The sequence below is a fragment of the Phyllosticta citribraziliensis genome, assembly GCF_038025025.1.
Source record: "Phyllosticta citribraziliensis strain CPC 17464 chromosome Unknown J3D65scaffold_18, whole genome shotgun sequence".
Taxonomy (NCBI): Eukaryota; Fungi; Ascomycota; class Dothideomycetes; order Botryosphaeriales; family Phyllostictaceae; genus Phyllosticta; species Phyllosticta citribraziliensis.
The window spans coordinates 98,253-115,785 of NW_027117355.1; the positions used below are offsets into that span (position 1 = coordinate 98,253).

A 17,533-nucleotide genomic window follows, 5' to 3' on the forward strand; every position below is an offset into this window, starting at 1 on the left:
CGCGTGCCTGAATGCATGTGTCGCGGGCGCAGTAGTAGGCATTGCTCAGTAATCGTGCTACCCTGCTACCTTGCTATGCTTCTGCGCTGGCGGCGCTTGTCGTATTCTCCTCCTCGTCAATCAGTCAGTCAGCCAGCCAGACAGTCAATCCGTGGGCCTGATCCACCACAACCCACATTCTGGGTCCACGGTCCCGTCATCCCGCCCTGTCATCACAAGCAGCAGACGAGCGGCCGGGAAAGTGGAAAATGTTCTCTGTGCCTGCGCCGTGGGCGGGTAAGTTTAGCGCCGCGTGCCACATAAACGAGCCACCTTTCCCGGGGTGGACGGACGCGACGGGTGTGCCTGGCTGGTGCCTGGCGGATGGCGCAGTGACGGCATGGTGGTCGAGTAAGGCTGACTGACTGACTGACTGACGGTGCGTGCAGTGGTGGTTCTTGTGTAAGCCTGAGTGATGCTCGTACAGTACAGTACTGATGCGAGTGTTAGGCTTCGGGGCGAAGGAGAGGAGTTGACATGTAGTTACAGCACATGTATTCGGTACGTTTGTCTTCCCTCAGTTCAACGTTGGAGTGAGAATCGAGTTGTTGGATACGGTTGTGTGCATTGTAGAGCTTTTCTAATCGACAAGGGAAAAGACACCAAAAGTACAGCGCGACATTGGTATTTTGGACCATGCTTTCTTCGTCCACGAAACAACAACAAAATCATCTCGTCGTTCAACAAGCGGCGGTCAAAGAAAAGTAGAAAATATGGTATAAAAGACATGTCAAGAATTACAAAGGAACGTCGAAATGGGGGTATAATCTTCCGGCAGCAGCCCCAACACCATCATTCTCCACACTCATCAACCAACGCTCCAATGTACCGCCTCTCCGCTATGCCAAGTGTGATGATGCTTTTCTGAACAGACAGACAACAAGGGGGATGGGAGAGGCAAAGATGAAAGGAGAGAGAGAAGACACACGACGACGTGGAAACGTAGCGGTGACGAGCAGTTTATCCGCCGCCGCCACCCATGCCGGGAATTTCTCCTCCTCCTCCTCCAAATCCTTTAGTGAATTTGCCGAGTCCACCACCTTGGCCTCCCATTCCACCACCACCCATGCCGCCGCCCGGCATGCCGCCGCCCATTCCACCGCCAGGGGCGCCACCACCTGCGCCACCACCTGGTGCACCACCTCCTGCACCACCACCTGGTGCATCGCCGCCAGCTCCACCACCAGCATCGCCTCCTCCGCCGCCGCCAGCATCACCACCTCCTCCTCCTCCTCCGCCGCCGCCGCAGAGTTGCTTGATGAGGCCGGCAGCAGTTCCAACATCGGAGCCGTAGCCAGTGTGGCCAGCGGCCTTGGACGGGGCATTGCCCTGACCGCCGCCGCAAACGCCATCACCCTACTCGTGTTAGATCGGGTACGAAGGAAGAACAGGTTAAGCATAACTTACACCACCACAGAAAGTTTTGAATTTGCCGCCCTGAACAGGAGGCTGCTGCTTGAAGGGATCACCGAATGTGATGGCAGCGCAGACATTCTTGATCCACGAGCCCTGGCCCTTCTTCGCGGCGCCGTGCACGCACATAGCGCCCTGCGAGTAGCCCGACAGCACAATCTTGCTGCTGGGGCACGAAGAGGACATTTTCTGCGCCATCTGCGCCATGGCGCTTGAGCCAGGGCCGCTGCCAGCTACTTCGGTCGCGATGCCACCGCCGTCAGCAGGGTACTGAATGCCTTGGAATTTGGCTCCAGCCTGGTTCTTAACCGCCTTGGCTAAGCTGGGTCCGACGACAGTTCCAGCTGGGCCGCCAGGATCACCCGTTCCTCGGGTGAAGAAGACTATGACCGGAGCACAGTCGCCGCCACCTTCACAATGGGAGATTAGCCAAGTGAAATAGAGTTACCGAAAAACAGGGATTAGTTGCGAGGTGGAGAAGGTGAATGTGCAACTGCATAAAACGGAAAAAGAAAAAACCAATTTTAACCCAGTAGCATGTGTGAAGAGTGTGAAAGCCAAGCATTAAATGTGATGGAAGAAATTCAATGTGCAGAAAGCACTCGTGTGCCGAAGGAAATGCAAAGTGCCGAAACACAGTGCGCGTGCACAACGCAAAAAACAATTACATACCACCAGCCTGACGACGTTCCTTGCGCATGCCAGGGGAGTTTCCACCACCGTATTGCTGGGAGCCGCCCTGTTGGCCGCCGCGAAGGCCACCACTCTTCTTCTTGCCCTCGCCGCCGCCGCCTTGTCCACCGCCAAGAGGAGATCCTCCTCCGCCGAATGGAGAGCCGCCCTGACCACCATCTTCCTTCTTTGGTGGCTTAGGACCCTTGCCGCCTTTTCCTCCTTTGCCAAAGCCGCCAGTGGGAAGTGGAGGGAATCCCTTGCCTTTTCCACCCTCACCACCACCACCACCAGGGGGCTGCAGGCCTCCGCCCTCGCCGCCGCCAGGAGGCTTGGGAAGAGATCCACCTCCTTCGCCGCCACCTCCTGGAGCCTTGGGTTTGGGCAGGCCTTGACCGCCTTGTCCCCCCTGTCCACCGCCGAAGGGAGAACCACCCCCTTGGCCGCCAAAGGGAGATCCTCCACCTCCCCCTCCGCCAAACGGAGAAGAACCTCCACTGTCGCCACCTTGCTTTTTGAAGAGATCGCCGCCACCAGATCCGCCGCCGCCAAACGGCAATCCACCGCCACCGCCATAGCCCTGTGCCTCAGGCTCGGGCTCAGCAACGGGGTTGGGCTCGGCCTCGCGACGGACCTTAGAAGGGGGGGAACCGCCGTAGCTAGGCTGGCCGCTCTTCTTTTTGTCCTTGCTCTTACTACTCTTCTTCGAGTCGTTCTTCGGCTTTTTAGGCTTCTTGCTTCCGCCGCTGCTGCTGTCACCACCACCGCCTCCATAAGACTTGCTCTTGCCCTTGCCTCCACCAGATGATCCTCCGCTACCCCCGGACGAGCCTCCGCCAAGGCCAGTTGGACTCGGAGGGGCAGTTCCAGTAGGAGCGGGAGGAGGACGCTTGCCGCCCTTACCCTTTCCTTTGCCTTTGGTCCGAGGAGCGGTGGGCGCAGGTACGGACGGTGCGGTGCCAGTACCGAGAGGAGATCCACCGCCGCCGCCTCCTCCAATCTTTGGAAACTCTCCGCCCTTCCCACCGCCGATGGGTGATCCACCGCCAGGTCTCACGCCGCCCTGTCCGCCACCCATGGGCTGTGGACGCGAGAGGCCACCAGAATTGCCTTGTGAGTTTCCGCCGTATGAAGGACGTTCCATCTTCGGGGGCGCGCCGATGGCCAGGGCGGCCAGGAAGAGAGGAGTAAGGTAAAGCTTGACCATGATGGGCCAGTGAATGTGTGTCGTCTAAATCAAAAAGGGAGCGAGGCGACCGTGGTCGAGAGAGATCGTGAGATGCGAAAAAAGGAAAGTAATTGTAGCGCACTGACTTCCGGAGCGTGCAAACACTGACTTGGCAGTTGTTGAAAGAACGACTTAATAGCAAAGGATGAACTTGGTGCAGAGGTGGGAGGGAGGAAAGCATAATACATGTCTTATACCAAGCCGAGAGATGAGCTGGCCTAGATTGTGGCTTCGACATCTGCGTCACCCAAAGAGGAAGGCCCCCAACACTCCATCTATTCAGCGTGTCATAGGCAGTCAGCAGCGACATCGGTGTCGACGCCGGACCACTCACCGACGTGGATTAGTGAACCGCGTGCGGGTACGCCGGTATGTACCGTGGGCTGGAGACGTGTCGGCGTGGCGTGAGATCAGGACGGCTTCCCCAAAGGGTCAAGTGCTCGTATATCGACTACTTGGGCGACGAGGAGGCCCTGTTCAGGGTCATCAACCACTGAGGAGGGGTCTGGCCAGCTTCCAGTCGTCGTTTCGGGAACAGCCAATCAGGAGCATTCATTGTAGTTTGGACGGCGTTTCACAGGTATGAATGCCAAGCAGCGGCCAAAACACCCCTCCAGGGCTCAGCGCTGTGCAGACGGGAGCCCCTCCGCACCCGCCTTGATCGGCTTTAAGTGTGATGTGGCTGGCGGGAAGAGCTAGGGCCCCAGTTTGTCCGTACCTGATCGTCGCGCTCGCTTTCAGAACGCAAACTGCTGAGGCCGGACCCAGGCACACCATCATACCTCATGATGCAAGGATTGAGAGGAACAACGCAGCTACTGCAGGGCTGATGTGCGTAAGGCTGACGGAAAGTCCACGCGCTTTTTGTTCCAAAAACGTCCGCGGAGGACCAGCATCTCCACCATCCGGATAGCCAGTCACAGAGTGAGTGTTGACAAAAGAGCCGACTTTCAAATCGACGATGCACGTGGATGGTGATCGGATAGAACCGGTCGGGCTGGAAAATCAAGCGTTCAACAGTACGGCTTCTTCTGCGAAGCTGTTGTACCACCCACAACTGCTCCACCCGCAAATGTTTGACGGTTCTACCAGGCGTTTTCATGTGAGTTATTGTCGATTCCTTGTCGATTCCCACAGATGCAGTAGAGGCGGCTGCCATTGCTGATGGTGCCCACTGTGATTGTGCGGAGGCAACTTCCCGATTGAGATTGCTGAAGGTCGCCACTGGATGCCTCGCTTGATGAGAAATCAATCACCAATCCGGTGCTGATTGTTGATGAGCGGCATTCGAGGCGTTGTCACTGATGATTGAACCGAGCATGGACGAAGCTGGGAGAAACATCGGTATTATTCTAGATTGTCGAGCTCCACGATGAATCAATGGCGCGTGTGCATACTATACCAGGCAGTTTCCGAAAGCGTGTTTTCTGGAATGAAACGCCGGTCGTCTCTCAAATCAAGGGTCGGCAGCGTTCTTGCTGAGCCGCAAAGGGATTTCCCTGAACATGTCGCAATCTCGTGCGTCTGCCGAGGAACTGATAACTTGCATCATCGGTTCGAGAAACTAAACCATTGTACTGTAGATGTCAGGCGAGTGTTTGCCGGCCCACTGTTTTGGCAAATCGTCCCCCGAGTTGAGCCCGACTTCACATCCACGAATCTGCAGCGCTATTGCCTAGTCGCCAGGCGAGCGTTTTGAGGCCGATTTTGGTTGATTCGACCCGAATAATGTTCCATCGGCGCAGTCATCGCGGACGGTTGAAGACGTTTTCCAGCAAGTGCTGTAACGGTGGCCGGGCGCTTGACGTCAATAGACGGAGACCAATTTGAGCCAAGTCGGGTTTCCTTCTTGGAAAGCTTGTACCGCTTGGTAGAGGACATTTTGGGCGTCGTATTCGTCTGGAACATCCGTTCTATGGCAAGTTTTGGTTTTCCAAAAGTAGGCACTCCCGACTCCCTGCAATATGCGGGCCTTGACGTAGGTTTGCCAGCAACAAGACGTGTTTCTGACTCTGAGTAATCCAGATACTTGTCTTCACCATACGAACTTTTGCTGGAACTCGTCCGACAAATCGACTTGTCCGTATTCTGACAGGGTGTTCGACGAGTACGGATTTTCATCACGACGGTTTTCTTGCGGTGTGGAATCGTACATGGCTGCTGCTGGGCCAGGTGTTGGGGACTCATTCATTGGAGGAGCTGATCTGTTGAAAGCCGTTGGCGGCGATTCCCATGTGGACTCGTTGCTAGCGTGAGCGTCTGGCCGTTGGCGATGATTCATGTTGCCAGGACTTGATGCCGTTAGGTGCCCCGGCGCGGTGACATTTCCAGAAGAGTGGTAGTCGGCCATTGTGGAGGCGGTGCGGGGTGGCCCAACGGCTTCGTTTGTAGGAGTCGGTCTGGCACCATGACGTTTCTGTCGATCGTGGCACCAGGCGAGAAGAGCTTGCGGGGAGTTGAGGGGAAAGGTGGCCCAATAGTCCAACGCCGCTCGTTTCTCCTGGGTGGTGCGCTTTTGCGTATTGGGTTCATTCAACAGTGGACGGCACGTGATGGAGTTTAGCAGTTGGTCGGTGGGCACGAGCGGGAGAAGTTGGAGCAGAATGTGCTCGACGTCGTCAAGACGGGTCTCGATGGCTTCGAGGTAGCCCTTGGCGGGACCCCTCTGGAGCTGGGGAGGCCAAGTACAGTCGATTCCCGTTTCTCGACATCTTGCGCACATTGGCCTGGGATTCAGTCAGCAAAGACGGCAGGGATGGACAAGGCAGCTCACCATTCTCCGCCGCACTTTTGCTTCTTGCTGCGGCAGGAGTCGCATGCGGCGCTGGAGCGCGTCTGGCGGGGGTTGCGCAAGGGTTGAGCCATGCCGGGGACACGGGTCCGTCAACGGGAACAAACGCCGAGTGGCAGGTGGAAGTGAATGTGCATGGCCGTCGAGGGTGCAGGTGAGCGGTGAGCAGGAGCAGGAGCAGGAGCAGTAGCAAGAGCTGGAGCAGGAGCTGGAGCTGGAGCAGCTGGAGCCAGAGATCATGATGCCATGGTGTTGAAGCGGTGCAGGCGGAGAGCGTGCCTTGGAAGAGGCTGAGGTGTGTTCTAGTCGCGTCCAGTCTGAGTCTGGCTCTGGCTCTCGGCTGTCGGGTGCTGCATCCCGTCTGCAGCCCATCAGATAAGGTGCTTAGTCAGGCCAGGCGGTATCTGATCGGGCCGTCGGACCCGATCTCCCTCCGCGGTCCGCCCGCCGTCCCGTCAGGTCCTGAACTGCCCCGGGTGAGGTCCGGGTGGCACAGTGACTTCCGGTTAGGTTGGCTTGGCCCTGCCGCCGCGCGAGCTGTAGGCTGTGCACCAACACCACAGCAGACGCCGGCTCCTGTCCACCGCAACTTGTTTTATCTGATCAATGCCTCTGCTCTAGTCTTCGTTTAATTCTTTATGCGTCGCATGCACAAGCGCCGTCAACAAGTTCCCAACAGAAGCGTCCGCTGTGCCGAAGCCGCTCGTTCAAACGCACCTCACCAGCGCCAGCGCGTCAAAATCTGGGGATACTGACCAAGGGGAAGACGTCTTCGTCGGTCTTGCGGAGAAACGCCCAGCAAAGAATTGGCAACCCACGGAGCAAAAATGCGGGTCGCGTTGGGCGCGAGGGCAGAGAGCAGCCAGAGCGGAAAGTGTCCGCGAAACGACCCCCTTCACTGGGACAAAACTCCATAGCAAATGCTTGGCTGACTGGTGTAGTCGGTGGACGCGGTGACCTTGGCAATTGTCGACTGGAACACTCGAATGCACCTACACGGCTTGGCGGTCGCTTCGTTGAGCAGAGGGCAGAGGGACGACGGTTACGCTCGTCTAGCGCCGAAACCTGAGGCGAGCCGCACTTGCAATGGTGCCAGGCCATCGTTATTCCTCCTCCCAAGCTCCGCGCTCAGCTGCTCCTTGCCTCACCATGGTCGCTCGCCGCAAACATGCGTGAAGCACCTTGGTGTTCTGCGCCTGCTTCATTCGCTGCTGCGTCAATGCCACCCAGGCCACGCCAACAACTGCCTCCACCTGGCGAGCCGACTTGACTTTACAAATTGCCGCTCCTGTCCTTTGTGCGCTCCGCCGAAACCATCACTCGACCCATTCGCATGCCTACGCGTCCGACCTCATCTTCTCCACCTCTGCTACTCGGCGACGCCTGTTTCTTCTCCACCCCTCTGCGCGGACGTCTCTCCGTATCCCGACGACGCGAGGCGTTGACATCATCCAATCATGACCCACCCCGACGGCGGCCCAGCGCCATGGGACGAGAAACACCGTCCAGACCCGGCCTCGACGACTACCGCAAGTCCAGTCCTCAGCGCCCCCGCAAATCACCCAGCTCCAGACATGGCCGACGACGAAGGCATTGAGCCCGCCCCGCTACACCCCGCCCCGCCGCCCGCAAGCGACTCTGAGCCTCGCAAGCGCTCGAGTGCTCAAAGCCAGAGACTGGGCACGTCCGACTCCAAAAAGGAAATGGACGTCAATGTTGCGGAGGAGTCACCGCAGAATCAACATGGACAACCTTCAACAACCCCAGAGGCAGACGGCTCGGCCATGTCGAGATTTGTCGACTACGCCATTGAGCTGAGGAGGATCCTCTACAAGTACGCCAAGTTTGTTGGGCCGGGTATGATGGTCGCAGTTGCATACATTGATCCTGGTGGGCGAGCCCAATTTATCAGCGCAGGCCAATTCAACTGACGGGCTACAGGAAACTATGCGACTGACGTTGCCGCGGGTGCGTCGTTTCGCTTCGGCTTGCTCTTCATCATCCTCATGTCCAACATCTTTGCCATTTTCCTGCAATCCCTCGCCGTCAAGCTTGGGTCCGTCACGGGCATGAATCTTGCAGAGACTTGCAGAGAATTCTGTCCCTTTTGGCTCAACATAATACTCTACTTTTTTGCAGAGTCGGCCATCATCGCCACCGATATCGCCGAGGTAGGACGAGACCCTGGCCAATCTGGCACTTGCTGACCCGACTTCAGGTCATTGGCACAGCAGTGTCGCTGAATCTGCTCCTGCACATTCCCCTTGTCGCTGGCTGCGCAATCAGTATTCTCGATGTCCTGGTCATCCTCTTCTTTTACAGGCCTTCTGGGTCCATGCGCGGCGTGCGCTTGTTCGAATACTTTTCCATGATGCTGGTCCTTGGAGTCGTCATCTGCTTCTGCATACAACTCAGTCTCATTGAAAACACATCTGCGAGCGAAGTCATGCGCGGCTTCATTCCGAACAAGTCCATCGGGAACTCGCAAGGGTATGTTCCATGGGTCCGCGGGAGAAATCGGGCTGACAAGAATTTAGGCTTTTGCAGGCCTGCGGAATTCTGGGTGCTACCGTCATGCCTCACTCTTTGTATCTTGGCTCTGGAATTATCCAGCCTCGACTGCGTGAGTACGACGTTGCTTACGCTGCGCACGCTCGCGCCGTCGGCGTGGTCGAGCCCCGCATTTACGACTCGTCGAGTGACTCCGACTCATACACCGATGAGCAAGATTCACTCAGCAAATATCGACCATCTATCCACGCCATACGGAGCTGCCTTCCGTACTCCATCGCCGAGACTGCCATCTCCCTCTTCACGTTTGCACTTTTTGTCAATTCGGCAATCCTCATCGTTGCCGGTGCTGCTCTGTACAACACCCCTGGCGCCGAAGATGCCGACCTCTTTGGCATCTACAACCTCCTTTCCTCCACGCTTCTTCCCGCTGCGGGAACGATCTTTGCACTGGCCTTGCTTCTCTCGGGCACCAGCGCCGGCATTGTAGTGACCATCTCTGGCCAAATGATTAGCGAAGGCCAATTGCGCTGGAAGATTAAGCCCTGGATTCGCCGGTTGATAACTCGCAGCATCAGCATCACGCCTTCCATAATCATCGCCGGAGCAGTGGGCCGCGCAGGGCTGTCTGCCACGCTCAACGCCAGCCAAGTCGCACTCAGCGTCATCCTGCCCGTCGTCAGCGCCCCGCTCATCTACTTTACGTGCCGCAACCGCTACATGACGGTGCCGGCAGCACGCTGCGGCATTGTCGACCCCGACAACCAAGACGACGGCGTGGCGGTGCGGGCTGATGGGGACCAAGGGCAGGAGAACGAGCGCACGGGCAAGGACGTGCAGATGGGCAACAGTTGGGTAACCATCGCCGCCGCCATCATCATATGGCTCGTCATTGTGGTCATGAACGTCGCACTCATTGTTCTGCAAGCGATGGGCAAGGGGTGATGGCGGGAACTCTGATGGAGAGGGTCAGACGCAACAACCAAAACTATTCTTTTCTCTGTTGAAATTTTTCAACCCTGGGGCCTCCTTTCTTCATTTTAGGCGGCTTTTTTTTAAAAAACAATCATGACATCCTTTGGCCATATGCTTTGGTTTGCGCTTGGTATAAGAATGAGTGGTTGCACATGATAGACCGCATCATCATCCTCTTTTTTCCGTGGAATGTCGTCTCTTCTGTCGTGTCATGTCGAAGACTAACCGACTTGCAACAGATGGGCCGGTCTTTGGAGCCCGTTCACTCTCGTCGTTTATGGATGGCGGAGGGACAGTCTTGAGGCCTAGGGCGCGGGAGGGAGGGGGCGGGGGACAGGCACGCGGGTAAGCAGGTGAGCTGTCTGTTCTGTCAGGACTCCGCCGGGAAGAGAAAGAGGACGAGAGAGCATGTGGGATAGGTGTGGGATGCCGTGCCCGTGGGATGCAGCACGTCACGTCAGCCTCACTGACGGGACGGGACGTCCGTCTTCCATTCAACCGCAGACAATCCACACCCCACACTCCATCCAGACATCGCACCCAGATAGACAGCGCAGTGTAACTCAGTGGCAGCAGACAGACAGACATTCACTGCCTCTATTGTCCACTTTCTCTGTGGCTGTAGCGCTAAGCCGCACCAAGCTTAGCCAAGCTCAGCTAAGCATTGCAAGCAAGCACCGCAACAAGCTCTGCGGGAGGCAAGTGTGGCTGTGCCCTTTTTCTCTCGTCACCACCTCAGGTAGACATTACGCTTTTCTCTTGCTGGAGTTAGCCATTGGCTGGTTCGTTGGCTCGTTGGCGCGTATGGCTGCGGCCGTTGGTATCAGACAGCAGAGCGCATTGGCGAAGCGAGGACGCGAGGCACATGCCGCGAAGAAAGAGAGCGACAAGACGAACAGAAAGCGCGGAGGCTGGCGCCATGTCGACAACTGCTGAACGGTGAAGCAGGCGGAGCTCAGCAAGCGGCATTGAACTGCGGCAACCGGAGTAATCAATCGCCCACGACCGAAGCGGCGGCCGCCGTTGAGTGCTTTGGGCAAGTCGATGCGAAGACGGATGATGGCTGGGCTGGGCTGCATTGAAGAGCGGATCAGATAAAACCTGCCCCCGTCCGTACGCGTGCCTTGGCAGCCTTCCGCCTCTCATGCACTGCCGTGGGTGGTCGGCTGTCTGTCTCATGCAGTCAGTCTTGCTGTCGATCCCAAATGTTGAGTATTCGGGAGGTGCCGACTGCGTGGTTTGGTTGGCTGTTTGACGGTGCCCTGCCCTGGGATTTGTCGTGCATCTTCTTGTTTATGCACCCATCTGCCGTGTTGACGGAGGTTGAGCGGTATGACGGGGCTGCGGTCTGACTAAGTGATGGTCAGGGTTGTCGTTTTGCTAGTTGGAGTTGGAGTGCCGGCGGGGAGGACGAGTTTGGCGGATAAGCATTTTGAGATTCCTCTGATTCGCAGCGGTTGGACTGGGTGGTCATAATCTTTGCAGCTCTTGAGAAGATATTGACGTTCGTTACTTCTTGCTTGCTTCGTACTGGCAGAAATCAAGTCGAAGTCTTCGCCATCCATCCACACATTACCTTTGCACACACAGCAATCTCACCAAAACCAAACACCAAACCCACCAACACAAATGAAGGACCAAGACTGACCGCAAACACATCCACCTGAGCTGTTTCCCCTCACGCGCCTCTGTCACGGCACTCCCACGTAAGCAACTTGCCTTGAGCAATCTCACCGCCTCCTCTTCCAACCACACACGGTTCTTAGGTGCAGACGTCAGTTAGCCACGCAGACACACATCAGATAAAGCAATGCGCTCGTCCTGGCAATGAAACCGCATACAAGCCAGCCAGCTGGACGCAGTAGTGCAACACGCACGCAATCAGATCCGCTGCTGCAGACTCAGCCTCATCGCATAATGTTGCTCCCGGCGCTCGCATTGTATATCGTATCAGATGATCAGCTGGGTGCTGTTTCCACACCTGCGGACGGACGGGATGGATGGATTCCAGAAGCTTTGGTCTGACTCTGTGACAGCTCTTACGGTAGGCACTAGGTACTTGGAGGGGAGTGTAGCCAAGCAACAGCAGGAGAACCCGCGCAATTCTCCGCCACCACCACTTCACCGCACCGCGTCCGCGCGCATAATCAATCTCTTGGCTCACCTCCGCCTCCGCCTCCGTGTCGTCTCGTCTCGCCCCCTCGTTGCCGCCGTCGCACTAGGTACTTACTACTGCGCAGGTACCTACCTACTTACCTTCTGCTTGGCTCCGGGGTCCACTACCGTACCGGCCGGCACCAACCGACCGACCAGCCGGGTACGTACCTAGATGCGAGACGCTAAGATAACTGCTGCAGCTGCAGATTATCAAAGGACGCTACCTGCGTCTGGCGGGGCCGCGTCTTCAGCGGTACAGCGGAGGCTCGGCCATGCGAAAGGGGGAGCTGGACGACGTGAGGCGGTGGAGATATGCGTTTGCGCGGTGCGTCATCCGTCCTTCATCATTGTCGTCGTCGTGGTTGTCGTTGCAGTGGTCGGTGAAGACAGCCGCAGCCGCAGCCGCAGCCGTAGCGGCGAGAAGGTTGTTTCTGCCGAGTTTCGTGTCGGGTTTGAGGGACGGGCTGTACTGTACTGGGCTGGGCTGGGCTGAAGGATTTTGGCGTGTGCGGAATGTTTTCGTGGCAGCCTATTTGCCTGCAGTGGGGTTTGTCTTTGGTGTCTCGGGGTTTGATGGTGGTGTTTTTGTTGTCGCTACGGCGTTGCCGGAGGGATGAGTTTCTCTGGGACTTACTTCTTCGTGTCGGTGGTGCGGCATCGCGACTGATGGCTGTTGGGGTGAGTTGTTTTGGTAGCAACTAGAAGCAACTTTTGCATGGACCGCGGTGGAAAATTGAAGATGCTGAGAAGATTGAAAGAAAATCGTTGCTCAGATAGAGGAGTGGGGTTCGTGCTAAGAGCGTAGCCGAAATCGGGAGACGCGTTGACAGTGGAAAGAGTCGAGATCTGAAGGAAAACAGGATGTTGGGAAGGCTCAAGATAATGTATTCATGTCGAGCACACGGAGTGCTCTTGATGCGCTGGATGAGCACGTTTAGAAGCACTGAATTTGCCAATCAGCAAGTGTGCCGTGAAGCTAGAGACGATTCACCTGGCAACACCTCAACCAGTGCAGGCGAGCAGATTCTGCCAGAACTCCTAGCCCAGGCAGAATGAAAGACAACGTGCACGCCAGAGGGCGTCAAGCCTACAAGCGATCAGACACGACGAGCAGCTCCTCTGCGGTCAACATAAGCTTCGTTGGTGGTGTGAACGGGCGTCGCACCGGCAGCCAGGTAAACCACCGCGCCACGTGACTGGGCCGCAAACAAGTCATGACCGCAACCCCTACCCGTCATCATGCCACCTCGCTAAAGGAACGTCAGCTCAATTGGGATGCGGAGAGGCCCGACCGCGGGGAAACACAGCGACGTGATGTGATGGCGGGGGCAGGGAGCTAGGGGCTCCCAAAGCTCGGGGCTGGCTGGGACGACGCGTGAAGCTGTCTGGGAGCCCAGTCGAGCTGAGCTGAGCTTGGAGCAGCGGCAAAGACGCGGTTGCGGGCCCATTGGCTCCAATGCTTCATCTTGCAAGTCATTGAATACATTGGCAACATTACAGGCGAGGGAAAATTGATGAAAGTGGCGGAAGTGGTCCCTTCTATGATCAGATACCATCAGGTTTGCTCGCTGGCTCTATGCAGTACTCCTGCTGTACTAGTACAAGACCGTTCCGTTCGTCTCAGAATCAACTGGATGAGAGTCGTTTCCTCCACGAATGATGTAGTAGGCTTCCATCCCCAGATCCTCCGCCGAGAGACGACGTCGATGATGAAAGTGGACAACACGTGGCCCAAAGGGGTTTAGCGAGCCAATGATGAAACCCTTCCAATCGCCGCCGCTCTAAGTCATCCCCTGGGTAAAGGTGTTTACACGAACTTGGCCATCATGGCAACCATGAGGTCGAAGAGACCAATGGCCTCGACGAAGGCGAAACCGAGAATGGCGTAGGAGAAGAGCTGGCCACGCATGGCGGGGTTGCGGCCGACGGCAGTGATGAGGGCACCGAAAACAACACCGATACCGATACCGGCACCACCGAGACCAATGGCGGCGTTACCCATACCAATGTTCTGGGAGACCTGGACGAGAGCGTTGGCCATCTCGGAGCTGTACTGGCGCTTGTTGAGGTTGGTAGCGCGGAGGATGGCAGAGGGCTGGGCACGCTTGACGGCCTGGAGAGGCGAGGCAGTGCTCTTGGAGGCAACTGTTGAGATGAAGGCATTTAGCAAGCTTGATCAATTGATGATGATGATGAAATTTTTGCAGCTCGAGGTCAGGAAGGATGGGCTGTACCGGTGAAGGCGCGCTGCTGGACGGGAGCGCGGAAGACGGGGCGAGCGGCCCTGGCGAGGGTGGCCATCTTGGGGGTGACGCGAGCGGCAGCCATTGTAATGGAGGAGATGGAATTGAAGGTGTGGGTTGATGGATTGAACCTTCGGGATGGACTTTGGATCAAGGTAGGGTCGGAGTGGAAGAGAGGAGGGGAGCTGTGGCCGGAGGAAAAAGTGCGAGCTGGAGCGAGCTTCGCAGGTGGCCCGTGGCCTTCCCTTGTGCCTTGGGCGGCGGTCGAAGGGGGTCACGTCTCTGGCGGCCAGCAGCGAAGACCGGCGGCCGAAATTCTCGCAACCTGCTGTCCAATCGCCGCCTCTCGGCGCACCTCCAGGCCCACTTGATACTCGATCGCCGCCTCTCGACGACACTACCGCCAGCTCCCCACGACATAAAAGGGCGCCACTGCTCTTCTCTTTGCCAGACTTTGGCCCTCGACGTCTCTGCCATCCCCCAGGCCTCGCCGTCCCTCTGCCAGAGGGCCGTTGTGCGGCGCGTTTGTCCCCGAGCTCCCGGGGGTGGGTCTGCGAATTTTCGGACGGCATGGCGACGCCATCTCCAGCAGCAAGCATCCGCGGCGCCTTGCCCCAAGCAACCTAGCGCCATCATCTGCACGCAGCAGCCCTATGCCAGGGCCGGCATCGCATTCTCGAAGCGCTGCAGCGGCAAGAGTTTTTCCACGACGACACTTTGCAAACGCAACTTGGAGGCTCCAGGACACCGAGGCTGACCAGAGACGAGACTGCTGTGGCTGGTGCGACCGGTGCCATCAGGGCACAAGGGCTCCCGAATCGTCCCGACGGTGAGATAGGGCTTGATCGCAGCTGAGTCCGTGGTAGCGCCGCGACGCCTGGCATTCTGTCAGTGCGGGTCTCTGCCGTCACGAATCGAAGCTCTTCATCAACCTTCAAACGACAGCTCCCTCCGTAACTAGGAAAGTGGTGGGTCTTGTGCCCGATTGGTCTTGATCATGGCAGCGCACCTTGGCCTCGGCCTCGCCCCCCGCCCCCGGGTATCTTGATGCACATTGTTTGAGGTCAAGGGCAATTGTCCGAGCTCTTTCGAGACAGGCTTGAGGCTGCCGGGCGTGGCGCAACGGTTGGATGGACAGGGAGGGAGACGATAGAGTTCTGTCGATGTGAAGCGACGTTGGATCAAGACGAAAGTCGGGCCGTCTTGGTTCCCGGCAGCGACAGGGATGCCCCTGTCCGGCGGAAAATTTTCTTCGACATCGTCTCTTATGCCCTGCACAACCTCAGCACGACGCCTGTACACGGAACAATCGTTGGTTTCGCGGCGCGCTCTTCTCTGCGGGCCTCCAGATGTTCCCCAGATCCTCGCTGGCCTGTTTCCTGGGGACCATGTGCCATCACCGCACTCTATGACCTCATCAACCCCCATCCAGCAAGTCATGCTCCAGACTCTTCGTTGCTCTTCCAATGGTTGCTCTCGGGCACACTGCCCCCTATCACCATCTGACGCCCCCTGCTGAGATGTACCGGGAAGGGGGCCGATTCCTTGCCATGCCCTCCTGCGCCGCGGCTGACTGATAACGCTCCAACATTGCAATCTCCAGACTGCATGTGGGAAGTGGCTGGCTCCTCGGCATTCGCAGACTTGCATGTTTCCTTTGTCATCGAGATTTTTTTTTCATTCAACTGTCCAAAAGCGGCCGCTCCTGCAGATGCCGCAAACGCCCAAGGGCGCGAAGAAAGCCCCCACGTGCGTGATTCGCAGAGCGTCGAGACGCCTTTGCAGCCGTTCATGACGAGTCGATTCCCCATGTGCCTGTTGCTGTGCCACTGCAACAACTGTGCGAGAAAATATTGGAAAAGTTTCGCCCCCTGTCTCAAACCGCCAGTGTGCTTTTCTTGGTACCTGGATGCGTTTGGAGCCCTGCGCTACCGACCTGCTGGATGCGCCATGAGCCCTGTCGGACACAATATTGTCTACAGTGGTTGAAATTTTTTCGATAAGACTGTTACACCAGATCGATGCTGTTGTGACGGTCCAGGTCTTTGCCGTCCCCAGGCCCCTGATGTTGCCGTTGCTCCTGCCTTTCTCAACAGATCTGACATGCTTTGCAGTATCTTTGCGACTCGTTGAAAAGAAAGCAAGTTGCTAGACACAGCAGTCTTTGCAGACCCCATGCGGCCTGTTATCTCTGATCTCTTGTCGAACTGGTCTCGAGAAAAACAAACAACTCATTTTCCAGTTGTAATGCGATCTCTCCATACGACCAAGAGCACAAATGCATCGTCAAGCTTTTTACACGGCAACTCAACAGATTATCGCGGAAGCAAATGGTAGCCGCGGATCCAGGGGCTGCAGGAAACCGCCAACCCAATCAAACACTTCCACAAGAGTATCGTCGATCAAGTTTCAGCCGCATCCGATGCCCCGTCTCTGACACCGGCACAGCCTGCATGGTAAAGCCCCAGAACGAATTACCTCGTTGACCTGCGAAGCTGTTTGCACCTGCAGGCTTCAAGAGCAATCCGAGATCAACCACTTTTGAGTCCTCGCCGCAATTGGACGACTCCAAATTCACACATCGCGCAGGACGTGACCCCACTACTGCGCTCGACAGAGCCCCGTTGCTATCGACGCAACTCATTGAGACTTCCAAGGTCTCTGGTGGGTGTCCGTGCCACCATGGCTGACAAAACCAAGCATAAACTGCTTCCTTGACCAAGACTGGGCAACCACCGGGCATGACTGCGCAGACGGAATATCCAGACCAGCAATCGCGTCTCCCCACGTCCATCTTTTGGCAGGCTGCTTTAACGAAAACAACGCGACAGTATGGGCCAGAAAGGGAGAGCAAGATGCAGGAAAGCCGTGAGACGGAGGAATTGCCACCTACCCGGTCTCTACGACCCACGGATGCTCTAGGGCATGGTAGCTGTTGTCGAAGACATGGATCTTGAGACTTGATCCGGCTTCGTTGTCTGTTTCTTCGCTTCTCAGAACCACCAGCCACTTTGCGGTCTGCACGCACGTTGCGATGACGCTTCGCTGACGAGTGAGCAGATGAGATGGCAAAAGGATGTACGTCCAGTTTCTTCTCGCAAGTCCCGTTCTTTCTCACAACCACCACGTCGGTCTGTTGGTAAGGTAGTTTTCGGCTTCTTTCCACCGCCTGTCAATTTCTCGGAAACAAGTGTGACTGGAACGCCATTTCGCGGAGAGGAGACAAAAACAGGCAAAAGACGACGCTGAGCGTAACGATATTCGTTTTCCAGGTGGTCCGATCGGGGGTCAACAGCTACACGCATATTTGCAAGTGGCTCCGATACGTTATTCCCCTTGCCCGGTCCTGCTTTGGGCTTCGCAGCGCACTATTGAGGAACGCGTGAATACACATCACGATGACAGATGCTAGACATGCGGCTGCTCTCAGCTCTTGTCTCAGAACGAATGGATTGTGGCTGTCTTTTCCCCACGCCAACTTGACATTGCCAGTATTGTCAGAGC

General features: G+C 56.9%; 6 protein-coding genes across 6 annotated transcripts; 2 read left to right on the top strand and 4 right to left on the bottom strand.

The window, feature by feature from the left end:
* Nucleotides 1-589: 589 nt before the first annotated feature.
* On the bottom strand, nt 590-3,501 carry J3D65DRAFT_643176 (cutinase-domain-containing protein). Its single transcript, XM_066802066.1, has 3 exons — nt 2,125-3,501; nt 1,447-1,862; nt 590-1,395 (listed from the first exon to the last, which is right to left on the bottom strand). Exons 1-3 carry the CDS (start codon nt 3,329-3,331, stop codon nt 1,000-1,002), a joined length of 2,019 nt encoding a protein of 672 aa, XP_066649771.1. The 5' UTR covers nt 3,332-3,501; the 3' UTR covers nt 590-999.
* Nucleotides 3,502-5,387: 1,886 nt separating this feature from the next.
* J3D65DRAFT_672727 (uncharacterized protein) lies at nt 5,388-6,217 on the bottom strand (the record flags this gene model as incomplete). The annotated part of the gene is made up of 2 exons (XM_066803513.1): nt 5,388-6,078; nt 6,126-6,217. The coding sequence occupies 2 exons, from the start codon at nt 6,215-6,217 to the stop codon at nt 5,388-5,390; spliced, it is 783 nt and encodes a 260-aa protein (XP_066649772.1).
* Nucleotides 6,218-7,745: 1,528 nt separating this feature from the next.
* On the top strand, nt 7,746-8,617 carry J3D65DRAFT_643182 (uncharacterized protein). Its single transcript, XM_066802067.1, has one exon. It carries the CDS (start codon nt 8,150-8,152, stop codon nt 8,348-8,350), a length of 201 nt encoding a protein of 66 aa, XP_066649773.1. The 5' UTR covers nt 7,746-8,149; the 3' UTR covers nt 8,351-8,617.
* Nucleotides 8,294-9,935, top strand: J3D65DRAFT_643183 (natural resistance-associated macrophage protein-domain-containing protein). Its single transcript, XM_066802068.1, has 2 exons — nt 8,294-8,633; nt 8,681-9,935. The coding sequence occupies exons 1-2, from the start codon at nt 8,479-8,481 to the stop codon at nt 9,597-9,599; spliced, it is 1,074 nt and encodes a 357-aa protein (XP_066649774.1). The 5' UTR covers nt 8,294-8,478; the 3' UTR covers nt 9,600-9,935.
* Nucleotides 9,936-13,593: 3,658 nt separating this feature from the next.
* J3D65DRAFT_608019 (ATP synthase subunit) lies at nt 13,594-14,114 on the bottom strand (the record flags this gene model as incomplete). Its single annotated transcript, XM_066798538.1, has 2 exons — nt 13,594-13,931; nt 14,021-14,114. 2 exons carry the CDS (start codon nt 14,112-14,114, stop codon nt 13,594-13,596), a joined length of 432 nt encoding a protein of 143 aa, XP_066649775.1.
* Nucleotides 14,115-14,540: 426 nt separating this feature from the next.
* J3D65DRAFT_183121 (uncharacterized protein) lies at nt 14,541-16,041 on the bottom strand. The gene is made up of 2 exons (XM_066794338.1): nt 15,039-16,041; nt 14,541-14,906 (listed from the first exon to the last, which is right to left on the bottom strand). The coding sequence occupies exons 1-2, from the start codon at nt 15,677-15,679 to the stop codon at nt 14,681-14,683; spliced, it is 867 nt and encodes a 288-aa protein (XP_066649776.1). The 5' UTR covers nt 15,680-16,041; the 3' UTR covers nt 14,541-14,680.
* Between the last annotated feature and the right edge of the window lie 1,492 nt (nt 16,042-17,533).

Bases quoted from the DNA above. Each gene is read 5' to 3' on its own strand.
- J3D65DRAFT_643176 (XM_066802066.1), bottom strand. From the start codon at position 3,331: ATGGTCAAGCTTTACCTTACTCCTCTCTTCCTGGCCGCCCTGGCCATC. The intron at 1,863-2,124 runs GTATGTAATTGT...CCCATTGTGAAG, and splicing joins GGAACGTCGTCAGGCTGGTG to GTGGCGGCGACTGTGCTCCG. The intron at 1,396-1,446 runs GTAAGTTATGCT...TAACACGAGTAG, and splicing joins TCAAAACTTTCTGTGGTGGT to GGTGATGGCGTTTGCGGCGG.
- J3D65DRAFT_643182 (XM_066802067.1), top strand. From the start codon at position 8,150: ATGTCCAACATCTTTGCCATTTTCCTGCAATCCCTCGCCGTCAAGCTT.
- J3D65DRAFT_643183 (XM_066802068.1), top strand. From the start codon at position 8,479: ATGCGCGGCGTGCGCTTGTTCGAATACTTTTCCATGATGCTGGTCCTT. The intron at 8,634-8,680 runs GTATGTTCCATG...ACAAGAATTTAG, and splicing joins TCCATCGGGAACTCGCAAGG to GCTTTTGCAGGCCTGCGGAA.
- J3D65DRAFT_183121 (XM_066794338.1), bottom strand. From the start codon at position 15,679: ATGCAAGTCTGCGAATGCCGAGGAGCCAGCCACTTCCCACATGCAGTC. The intron at 14,907-15,038 runs GTGCGCTGCCAT...ACAGAATGCCAG, and splicing joins GGGGCGAGGCCGAGGCCAAG to GCGTCGCGGCGCTACCACGG.